The sequence below is a fragment of the Larus michahellis genome, chromosome 8, assembly GCF_964199755.1.
Source record: "Larus michahellis chromosome 8, bLarMic1.1, whole genome shotgun sequence".
Lineage (NCBI taxonomy): Eukaryota > Metazoa > Chordata > Aves > Charadriiformes > Laridae > Larus > Larus michahellis.
Genome location: NC_133903.1, coordinates 33,489,727 through 33,502,329, shown reverse-complemented (window position 1 = coordinate 33,502,329; position 12,603 = coordinate 33,489,727). Strand labels below are relative to the sequence as shown.

Genomic DNA, 12,603 nt, shown 5'->3' with positions numbered 1-12,603 from the left:
AGTCAACAAATGGTATTACTCAGTTAGTGAGACATGCAAGGAAGTGTCTCAAAAACAAACAACTCTGAATGTAGGGCACTCTAGAAACAAAACGTTTACATATGTTAACTATGACTTGGTATGTTACCATGATGCTTACAGATGTCTCGGGTGCAGAGGCTGCTTCCTTTTGTTGGTGTGCTTAAGCAGCTGCTGTTAAGGTGTGGGAAGAAAGCATATGTAGTAATAACTGAGATTTATTCTCCTGTTTGGGGGTGGGGAGAAATAAAAAGTCAAAAAGCTATCCTTGCTTGTTTAAGCAGATTTTTTTTTTTTATTAAGCTGTCTTAAGTGAATACTTAGAGAAGGTAAGTGTATACAGTAACAGGGGTTAGCCAACATTCTAAAGACTTTCAGGAGAATTAGTAATTTGTTTTCTAGTTCTGAGACTGAGTGTAAATATGTGGAATACCAATATGCTCTGTTTTCGTTTAGTACTGATAGTTACAGAACAGCTGGCAAAGTCAGCTAGCTGGCTTTCTTATCTCTGTATTTATCATTTTATACTTGCAGAAATAGTGACACTTCAGAATCAACTAGCAAAACAATACAGCCTTTGAAACTGGGTAATTAAAGCTGTTTTCTTTTAACTTTAGCCAGATCTTCTGAAACTGCTCGTACCATTCGTTCTGTGGCTTTCTTCAGACTGTTCGCTGTCTGTATGGCGTGATCCAGAGTGGAACTTAAAATCTGATGGGAAAAATAAAATACAGCCTTGTTAATACTGAAGGCAAATGTTTGCTTTCAAATGACGTTCTTTGTTTCAGTATATGAAACATAATTCCAGAAGTAAGATCCAGGGCTACTTTTCTGTCCCTTTCACCATTTATACAGGGCAAAGTTGCATGCATGCTCGTATGAAGTCACATACTAATATATAAGCTAAAACTTCCTCCTGTCTTATCCTCAAATGGACTAGACGTGCTTAGATTGTAAAAATCAACTTGCTAAGAATGGGGATGTTCAACAGTGCCATGATGTGAGGATGTACTCTTCCTGAGATAGCTGTGTGGCTTTTAATTTTTCACTTACATTTGCACTGGAATCACTGGCATTTCTGATGTTGATTGCAGATTTGCTTTGGGCAGACTTCTTGCTGGGTAAGTATTGATGTGAAAGGATAATTTTATCATAGGTGCTTGAATAGCAGGTTTTGGCAGCCTCAAAGTTTTGCCTAAAGATAATATGTATATATAGAATAGAATAAAACCAATTTTAGTAAGCAAAAGAGTTTCCAAACGATGTATTAAATATATACAGCTTGATAGCATACACAGTTGCAAGTTAATTTTAGAGTGAATAAAACTTTTCATTTAGTTGTAAAACACAATCCATCATAACTTGTGTTACATCTGTACTGCAGTAAGACACACAATATTCCAGGGTAGAGATTCAGGAAATCTCTCAAAATAGCATTACGTTCTTGGTGCTGTAACCTTCTCTTACAGAGTGGTTGGTACCATTGATTCTCAAGTGCAGCTGCTGTACTTCCAGGCCATTACTGCTCTCAAAAACTATGATAACAAAACTTGTCTGAGTTTGTCCAGTCTGTGCTATAGTTAAGAATCCATTTTACTCTCAGACTCACAGTGTAATTAAATGTTAGCAATAGTTAAAAGTAGGGCTGTTAATTATAAAGAAATAGTTGGTAGCAAACAGAATTGTTTCTTAAATACTACAGACCTGCTTTTGAATCCGTGAGCAGGAACATCCTCTTAATGAAGTGAGATATTTTAAAATTTTATTTCTTTTACTAAATGTGTCAGCTAAAGAAATCAGATGTTGACTCTTCATTGAATTAGAAAGATTGAAGAACTACTATAAGAATCATTTATGCTTGCTTTTAGGGTAAATACTTTAATTATTCAGTAAATTTCTAATATACAGCATGCTCCACTAAAGAGAAAACATTCCTCCTGCTTATGATACTGGTGACTTTTTTCCATGCTGAATCTTCAACAGCAGCATTTTCTGTTGTACTACATACAGTTATTGCTACAGCTTACCTTTCAGAAAGTCTGTTTACAAATTCAAGTGGCTGCTTATTTTTTTGAGCCTTTTGAGTGGAGATTCTCTTCTGTAAATAAGCTGGAGTTGTTGAGGCCATGTTTAAAACAGAAGCAAAAAAAAAATTCTATATTTAACACTTTATTTAGTATAAGTAAAAAAAATCAAGTAACTGTTGCTGCTGAATAAAACTTGAATGTGTTTAAGATTTTTTGCAAATGAGGACAGATTAACCTTTGAGTTTGCTGTTGGATTTAGTTCTATGGCAAATGATATGCAGATTTATATTCATTTTCATACAGTGAAAGACTGCAGGGGGAAGTGTAGAATAATTAGATTCTCATAATCCTAATAATTACATGAATACTACTTTGATTTATAGCTTTACAGTATGTATATAGAGAAGTAGCTAATTTCTACTTTCTTCCCGCTGTTGAAAATTCCTATTTTCTGAGTGTAATTTCTTCCTACAGCATAGAGAGGAGTCTGAGATAAGTGAATTTAAAAGCTAGATGTTCAGCTTTTTATTTTTTTTTAAATTAGACTTTCCTTGGCTTTGTATGTCACACAATTTGCATGTAGAGCTGGAATTTTTTTTAGTACTTGTTTACACTGCGTTAGGTAACAGCTAGGACTGAAACAGTTGGCACAGTAATGCCCAATATTCTTCCGTGTGGCCCTGCAGAATGATATTCCTGTCATAAATGAAATACAGAAGGGACTCCTCTCATAAAGAACCAGAGAAGGTTAAAGCTCTCATGCACGGGGATTAAACTTGGCGAGGTGTGTTAAAGGTGCATTTGCTGATCTTGCTCTGCAAGATCCGTACGCATGTGTTTAGCTGTGCTACTGATTGCTTATACTAAACTAAATTTGGCCTGATATGTGTGCAGTGTGGCTTTCTGCCCCTTAAAACCTAGCCTGTGATTGGTAATTATTTCAATAACACATCATACTTACACGTTGAACCAGAACTTTTATTCCTACGTAGGGCACAAGACTGAACAGACTCTCTGTAATTCCTGAGTTTAAATTTATCTCTGCTTCCTCTAGGACATCTGCACCTAAGTCCTGAAAACAAAGACATGTTGTTTAGAAAAACAAACGCTATAAACAAAAATATTTTTGTGTAATATCTTTGCAATCAGTATACCTTTTCTCTCTCCACATAATCTTGCACTGAATGTTTTGTAACTGTCAGTCTCACAGTTCTCAAGTTCCTCGCTTTGTGAATCATAAGAATCATAGGCTGAGATGTCTTCTGAATGGCTGCCTAAAATCCCAAAAACACATTAAAAATGTCTGAAATGGTAAAAATTTTGGCCTGTGTACCTAGGTAATTATTTAGCTTTCAGCACCATAATTTCTGAGCCCTTAGCTGTCATTAATGCTACTGCAATTTAAAGAAGTACTTCTTCCTCCATTTTACAGGTGGAGATTGAGCTTTAAAGATTGACTTTCAGCCCTGACTATAAGCCTTAAATGTAGATTTTTCTTTTTGTGGGGGTGGTGGTGTTTGTTTTCAGTCCCAGAACTGTTGGGGGCTTTTTTTGTTTGTTTGTTTGTTTTTTTAAAAAAGCTCTCCATCTTCCTGTCTTTAGATTCTTGTTTTGAAGGTTAAAATTCCAACAAGTTGAAGTGTTACGAAAAAAATGCAGCCTGAGAGGAACGTGACAAGAGAATTTGGGAGGATCTGATACCGCACTGCTTTAGTTATTGCACAAACCAGTACTGACAATAATGTCCCCAGTGTATTATTTTACAGTGAAAGGATATCACAGAGAAGCCAAGGACAAAAGGTAGATCAAAGGTAAGAATAACCTACGTATTCAGACTTAAAACTGAATCTAGGACAGCTCATGCTATACTTTTATTTATTGGGTAGTAACAGCTTCAGTGTTCTGCAGTGGAAAGATAAAACTGGGATGCCCAAAGAGAAACAAATGCTGACAGATACTTAGTGAAACTCCAAGAGCTGGAGTCTTGGGTGACTTGACAGCTGACTTAACTAGTTCACAGTAGCCTGTGTGGGCTCTAGTTTGGATGCAGTGAGACTATATTATTAGGAGCTGGACTAAAGAAGAAGAGTATTTCTGGTCTGTGTCAACCCTGAACGGATCAAAGATTTAGGTAGAACTACTTTTCCTTTGTTTTCGTGCAGAATAAGAAAGTTGAATCCAAAAATGAAAAGTGGAAGTACTGATATGAGATGTTTCAGTCATCGAGTTTGGAATCTCCTAGGGCATGGAATAAATGCACATAAGGAAAAAAAGCAAAATCAAAACATTGTGTGCATGCCACTGTTATGCTTTTGAAAATGTTAGTAGTAGTAACATTTGGAAACTTATCTAAAAAGGTGAATTAGAATTATAGAGTAATTCAGGTTGGACAGGGCTTCTGGAGATCATTTGGCCCAATCCCCTCTCAAAGCAGGATGAACTTAGGCGAAGTTGCCTAGGTCCCTGTCCAGTTGAGTTTTGACTATCTCGATATTTTTGAGGGTTTTGAGTATCTCAATGTGGAGATGCCACAGCCTCTCTAGGGAAAACTGTTTCAATGTTTGACTAGACCCAGAGTTAAAACTCTTTTGCTCATATCTAACTGGAAATTCTGTTGCAGCTTGTCTGTTGCCTCTTGGTCTGTCACTGAGACTTCCAAAGTGAATTTGACTTGGTGTCTTCTTTAGTCTCCTTTTTATTCTTAGTGTCTTGTGCTAAGCAGTAACATTTGTTAAAACTACAAAACAATTTTCATGCTGCTGAGATGTGACAGAATTGTATTTCTTAACAGGATTCAACGGGAAGCATAAGCATAGTTTTGACCTTTGTATGCCACCACTACTTACTCAAGTTGGTATCTGATAAATCAGTTGGTTTTCTCTGAATGAAGAGTGAACATGTTCCAGTTTTCGTTTCCTGGATATTGGTATTTCTTTGAGCATGAAAACAGAACGATATCTTAATTGTATCTTAATACCTTCATGATGAGCCTTATGAGCATATTATGTTAATGTCAGCAGTTCTTATTCGAGGAGAAAGCAGATCTACTCATAGAAAGAACTCTACCTATATCAATTATCTGAAAAGGGGGTAAGTAGAAGCTTAAATTAAAAATTAACCAAATGCAAAATAATGACCTCTGTAGTTAAAGGACACATTCTGACAAAAGGACCCTGACTTACCAGAGCTGTTAAACATGCTTAAAAGTAGAGGTCTTGATAATCACATCTTTAAATAGCAAAGTATGAAATCCTATGTATTTATATACGTGTTCACATATGTTCCATCAAAATATTATCAATAATAAGGATGATATGGTTTCTTAGTAACTTTGAGCTATTAAGGTTTTAATTTTACTGCCTTTAGATAATTAGAGGAATATTTGAGATGTACCTTCTGACAGAACAAGAACAAAGTTCCTTGTTTGCCTTATTTGACATGTATTTTCAGTTTAAGGCATACAGTATTGTCAGATTTATTTGGAAAATTTTCCACCCCCTCATGAAAAAAATGATCAAAAGATTGAGCTAACTTTCCTTAAATGACAGAGGGGAAAAAATGGAAGCTAGGTGTTTTACTAGGTAAATATTAACATCTACTCTGTAAAATAATCTGAGAGCCTATTTAGATGGATATTACTGTGTTCTACACTGCATGTATTATATGATCTAGCTTTGGACAGAGATTTAATCTGCCAAAATTTTGAATTCCAAAATAACCCATGTGGAATTATTTTATCACAGTGACATCTCTGTAAATTAAACTTAGAGTTTGACCCCTACACTTGAAATACATGCAGATGTATCAATATGCTCTCCTTGCAGGCCTACCAGATTAGTTTCTGACAATGATAATTTCAAATATTTTTCATTGCTGAACACTTTGCATCCCAATTTGGGATGCTGACGTGTATTGCTGAGTAGTGAACAAAGACAAAGCCTCTTCTCTTAACACAATATTAAAATAACTGTCATTTAAGCACCATAAACCTTATACTGGTCCCCTGAGATAGGCTACTTTGTAATATGAATATAATCCTCTCTCTAATAAAATTGATGGGAGTTTTGCCATTTCTCTGGTGGTCTGGTATATCACATACCTTATGTGATTCAACTAGAAACTGGTGATAAACTTGAAAACAGATCATCCTCTCATTTTATATGTATTAAAGACATTATTCAGTGTTTCATGCAGAGGCCAGTATAGAGACGTATCAGTGTACATGCATGTATCTCTTTACTTAGCTGTAGAAAACCACGTCTATGACTAACCAAAATACGTAATACAATTACCCTTTCATACTTTCTTCATCAGGATTAAATTTTTGACTTAATGTACCCTGAGGATGGGATCCAAGACCTTCAGCAGCATATTTTTCCTCAGGTGAAAGGAATCTCTGTTGAACCCAGAAGGCAAAATGAATTTATGTATGATTGCTTATATTACTGTGTACATATCAAACAGGATATAGTGGCATCACTTGTACATCACTTCTGTACTGTTTTTATTTGCCACCAACTCTACAATTTGATTGATCTATTTACAATTCTAACTGTAGAGCAGACTGGACAAAATACGAGCACATTTTGTCTGTGAAGCTGGAATTCAAGACAGGTTTTCATGTTGCTTTGAGAAGGATTAGCATATACTAGTTTCTCTCAGTGCCTTAAAATTGAATATTTTTGTAGGCAAGCAATTGCTTGTAGGTTTTTGCTTTCTGAACAAATAATAAAGGCAGGCTAGTAAACACAGTTAAGTCTTTCCTGAGAGAAGCAAACTTTTATCACTAATTTCAAAAATGTTTGAGAGCCTTTCCTTAAATTTCTCTTTTGGAAACCAATTCAGCAATGCTATGGTATGCCGTAGTATCTCAAAAGCTGAGCCATCATACTGTGCAAAGACTGAAGAGAAAAATGTGTGATCTCAAAGATGAGTAAGATAATCTAAGTTTAAAAAAGTGAGTATGGAAACAGATGTCATACCATTAGGTTAGAAGAATGCTTGTGTGCTAGCAGACCACCTCTTCCCAGAGGCTCTGTTCCTCTTCTGGAAGTTGATTCAGCTCTCTTTTGTAACCTTAATTGGTTAAGGGGAAACCATTTATTTTATTTTGCTAATCTCATTAAGATGATTAACACCAATTAAATACTCCCCAGGAGGGCAAGGATGGTATCTAGAATTGTTTTACGAAGTTTTGATGGCTTATTATGTAAATGTCTGCATCTCTCCTTTTTCTTGTTTAATTAAAAATACCACACAAATATTGGCAAATAGTTTTTTATTGGCCCTGTGCTTTGACATTCACATCCTGAATTTGTGTGGCTGCCATGAATTTTGTACAGAGGTATGACTTAACTCCTAGTGAAACTGATGGTAGTGTTTTGGCTTCAGGAAGTACTTTGGGGTCTATAAGACCCAGGAAGGTAAGAATTACCAGGCTGGAAGGAATTTTTGGATATGTAGTTATGGAATTCTGTAAAAGTTTTATTCTGGAAATATTCCCGTTGCTTTCAGAGATTCCAGACATCCCAATTTTCTATATTCAGCAAATACTTTTATAAGTTTTTATAACAATTTCAACAGTTGTTTCAAAGTTTTCACTTACATGTGAAGGCAAAGATTGCACTTGTCACCTTCTAAACAAACTTGATTTGTCTGTGGGATTCCATCAGTTGTCTGACACTTTTCTTTCTCATCGTTCTTGTGAAGAAATGCGGTTTCAGTACCTCTTTGTGGAGGATCAGCAATGCTTGAAACTACTGGGCTCTGTAGAAAGTCACCATAGCATAGATACTTGTAGTATGTGGTCATTGCATTGCAAGTACATGACTTCTACCAGCCAGCATTTTCTGATTGTCTCTAACTTGGGATTCAGAGAAAAATGTTTTCTAAAACATGGACTATAAAAGTGTTTGGTGATACTTATCTGTAGGTTTGTAGAAGGCCATAAGATTATTTTTTTGTGCATTTATGATCCAGGACAAAATATTACCATATTTAGCAGTAAACTCAATTTTCTATAGCACAATAATGTTTGGCTTTCTAAGAATTCTGCATTTTTAAGAACCTTAGACAAACCAAGTAATATCTCTTCCAATTAAATGATAGTGATGAGTTCCCAAAAACAAAGACAGATTTGTAAAAGTTAAAGTAGCTGCTCATATTTTCTTATTCTAAAATAAATGCTTTTGAAGCTGGGACTAAAAATATTCAGTTTAGCTGTGCTTTTATACTTAGATTTCTGTTATAACTAATGAAATATTATGAAATTAATATTTCATAGGAAAAAAAACCCAAAACATTTTCTTTGAAGTAACATGCTATCTAAAAGTGTCATGCTCTTATTAGAGGAGAACATGCAATAGTACAACCACACTGAGGTTCTTGAGACTTGCATCAATAAAAAAGAATAATGTAGTCTTTAAATAATAAAACTCACTGAGTTACCTCACAAAGAGAATATGAAGAATGGGCAGATTCATAGGAAGTGAGCAAAGATGACAAGTTGCATTTGCTGTCATCACTTTGTTCTTGGATGTCTTCAAGCAGCATGCCAAGTCTAAATATTTCCCCTTCCACCTTTCTAAACCCAATTGCAATACACAGTTAGTAAAACCTGTATAAACTGGTATTTATTTCTTATTATGATAACCATATTGGGCACTGAAGTACACTTCCTATAGGAAAAAATAAATTAATGGAGTTCACCGAGTCACTTTTAAGAACTTGAATTAATCAATTATATATCCTAATTACAATTATGTTTTATAAAGCCCAAGATGAATTTTGGCCAAATCACTTCCAGCTTACCACATGTAATATTAAGATAATGTTTTAACTTCAGAAAAATTCTAATAGGTAAATGAAGTAATTGCTGTAAGACACTCAAAATAAAATATACTTAGCACTTATCTTCTAACCTTTCAGGATCAAACTCTCCAACGTCGATAGACTTGTCCTTGTAGTTCTGCAGCTGTAAATTATGGTGCTTTTCTCTAGCCGTTAAGTAATTCCTTTCCAAAGCATCAAGGTATCTTTTCAATTGATTTAATGCCTTTATCAATAAGAAATAATTGAATAGCAAATGTCATTATAATTTAGACAGCCACAGTGATAACTGCTTATGCTGTGTAAGCCAGATGCTATTTGCAGTGATGTTGGTAAGAATTTTGCTACTGCCATGAACTGGAACAGGACTGTGTCTTGTAGGTCCACCTAGTACTCTGTGCTGCTCTACTATATACAAGTGAAATATTAAACCATGACTTCTGAACTGATACCCTACACGTTAAAATTCCTAACTTATACGATGGCTTAAGGCCTTTCACTAATAGTTTTGAGTAGTAATTCTTAAAACAGATTTAAGAATTCAGCCACTTACTGAACACCTTCATTTTTGCCTCTTAAACTCATAATTTCAGTCTGAGGTTAAGAAAAAGAGTATTTTGATTGAGAAGGATGTCTGTCTGAGGAAAACAGGGAGTATGTTGCCAGAAAATTGTGCGTCTACAGCCATTTAAAGTGCATTTTGGATAACATAAAATACATAAATTAATTTACCAGATAGTTGTCTTGTAAAAGGAATGTCTCTTGGGTCATATGCTTAGAGAAGTCTTCCACCTTCAAGACAAAATATTAGACTTTTATTTGGTATTTTAAAAATTAATATGCCAAATTAAATAGAACTTGAGCATCAGTGCAAAGTATATATTGAAACAGAGCTCTTTACTTTCTTTATCAGTTGATCTGTCTGATCCTTTAGTACTTGAGACATCTTTTCTCCTAGTGTTAGTTCTGGCAGTGAATTAGAAGGATTTAGACAATGTGCTTTTACTGTAGCAGCTGCTGATGCTGTTGTTCCACACTGTAATCCTACACAATACAAAATAATATCAATCAATTGGAATTTCTGCCCAAAAGTGCTATCAAATTACATAAGTAACTTACATAGTTACTGTAATGTTATTTACTTGCTTTAGACAAATCACGGGTAGGTTGTATAGGGATAAGAGTCTGGGATGTAAAGACTTCAGAGGATGTTCCAGTGTCTCCTGAGTAAATGGCAATGCTGGCATTTGGAAAATCTGACTGAGGAAGTATCTGTTAAAATGAGATAGAAACATAGAAGCAATGTATAGAACACTTGTGGAAATAAATACAAAATTCAGAAATAACTCAAAATACACGTTACTAATATTAATTAAATGTTTATTAAAACAAGACCATATAATTTTCTGTGCTTATAGTTTGATATATGCAAAGTGTCTCATTGTATAAAAACTTAAATATGCAATTCTACGTTGTGAAAATCTAAAGAGGATTTGCATAAATAGGAAATACAATGTGAATGTGACAAAACAGTTTTGAGGAATATTCATTGTCTCAGAGAAAAAGATGAATTAATTTAAAAACAAATAAAAAATTCTGAGGTATTTACCTTAGGATTCAATCTCAGAGGATCAATATGATTCTGGTTGTCAGCATACTGTGTCTGCATCTCATTTGCAGCCAGGAAATAATAGGGAAAAACATTAAAACGTGTTACATCTTGAACGATTTACTAAGATATAAATCTAGGAATGGACTTAAGCATCTGAATAGCTCTCGGAGTGAACTCCATGGTAAGGCATAAAATTGAAAAGTAACTATCTAATTGCTAACAAACTTTAGAATAAACTTACCACAATAAGAGGAAATATTGTTGTCAAACCAATCCTTTAAAAAGAATTAACTTGCCAATAAATACCAGTATAAATAGTCAGAGTGTTAAGCTGTGAAAAAAAGCAAAGATGTCTTTAACATAAACACAGGCACAGTATGAAAATGTATTTGTAAGAAAAACTTGAGATTTAGTACTTTTGGTGAATTGGAACATTTACGTGTAATATGTGAAATGACAATTTATAGTGAATTTCCTAATGATTTGAAAGGATGCTTTATAATCACAAATTATACTCCAGAGCATCACTAAATATTTGGTAATGGAAGTTCTATATAAATTCAGTCCCCCAAAATGTTATTTGTGAAAGCAGTTATTGATTAAAGTGATATACTCGCTGATACCTATAGACTGCCTGCATGAACTAGTCATGTTAGATTTTACTGGAGACGGAGTATCTTCTTATGGTAAAGATCACTCTACCAAGTATTAAGAATTTCTTAAAGCATCTTAATTACCTCTAGCTGTTGCAACAGTTCTGGAATGCTCGTTTCTTCTTGATTCTCTACTTCAGCAGAATTGAAATAGTTCTTATTTTCTAGAACACTGTTCACAATTACTGATTTACTTAACAAAAAGGGGAAGGATCTTGTTCTTTCAGTTGTAGGAACTGAGTTAATATTGTCACTTCTTTCTGGTACTTGAACTTCTGAAGCAACTTTGGAGAAGTCGGGAAGGCAATAATGAGCTTGACCTTGGCCATATTTGAGCTCCTGAAGTGAAACTGTTTTCTTCAACAGGTCTCTCTCTTCTTTCATGTTTTGAAAGAGGTGTGTATCTTCATTCTCATTAATCACTTGTGAATTTTCTTGTCTGCACCCACACTTACCAGTAGAAGAAATAGGTTTCTTTGAAACGCATCTATTTTCATTTAGTGAATTTTGATTTTTATCACCAGCGTTTACTTCCTCGTGCTTTTCTAAGTGATATTCTTCAAAGTTAGTTGCCCGTTGTTTGTGTGCTAAAGGGCCTTTGACATGTTTTGAAGGCTCAGGTTTGTTCACAGCGTCATTGATACTTTCAGTAAAGGATGTCTCTGGTATTGTCTCGCATTCAATTAATTGGCATGTGCTTATTAACTCTCCCTTAGAAAAATGACGCAAAAGGACATCGGACATTTTTGAGTGAGTTAGATGTTCTTTGCTATCTGGTTTACTAAAACTACCAATAGGTAATTGCGTCTTAAAGGAAGTTTCACTTCCAGGCATTTCAACTGCAATTCCTGTTGTTCCTATGGCACCTCTATGATGACTGGAGAATTCTTCAAGCTGTGGGTGAGTTTCATAATTTGCTGTTGCTTTTATGTTTTTGTTATCTTCAGAACAGGCTAAGTTTAAAATACTAGAAATATCTTTTGTACAAGTACAGTCATTCAAATGATCTGAATTACTGTCTGTACAGGTTATTCCTACATCTCCATCATAAGGTAAGTCATCTTGTTCCTCATCAGTTGCATTTGTGATACAGTCTAATTCATCTGAAAATGAACTATTCATTTGGGTTTTCATCCAGTCTGACAGTTTATACTCTTTTGTACTCTCCATGTCCAGTTTATGTAGAATATGAGTGCCATTGCTTCCCCAGTTTTGGATAGAGCTTTTAGTATTGCATGGATCAAAATCTGTAATGTATGAGTAATAATTATTTTATACTTAAATACATTTGAGAATAAGATCTACATCTGTCTTCTACCTATTGTAGGGTGTTTTTTTTTTTATAACCACCCCCCTGACATGGATATTTTCTTTTCATATTTACACTAGTTTAAGTCTGGATTAACTACTAGAGGAAACAGAAAGACACAACTGCCAGAAGCATTGGGAAAAAGATAATTGAGCT

General features: G+C 34.7%; 1 protein-coding gene across 1 annotated transcript; it reads right to left on the bottom strand.

Annotated features, from left to right (window-relative positions):
- Window positions 1-288: 288 nt before the first annotated feature.
- AKNAD1 (AKNA domain containing 1) lies at window positions 289-12,350 on the bottom strand. Its single transcript, XM_074597422.1, has 16 exons — window positions 11,223-12,350; window positions 10,483-10,542; window positions 10,016-10,145; window positions 9,775-9,917; window positions 9,606-9,665; window positions 8,966-9,099; window positions 8,493-8,628; window positions 7,651-7,811; window positions 7,028-7,121; window positions 6,338-6,441; window positions 4,892-4,977; window positions 3,200-3,319; window positions 3,007-3,117; window positions 2,046-2,127; window positions 1,072-1,213; window positions 289-729 (listed from the first exon to the last, which is right to left on the bottom strand). The coding sequence occupies exons 1-16, from the start codon at window positions 12,306-12,308 to the stop codon at window positions 610-612; spliced, it is 2,769 nt and encodes a 922-aa protein (XP_074453523.1). The 5' UTR covers window positions 12,309-12,350; the 3' UTR covers window positions 289-609.
- Window positions 12,351-12,603: the final 253 nt, after the last annotated feature.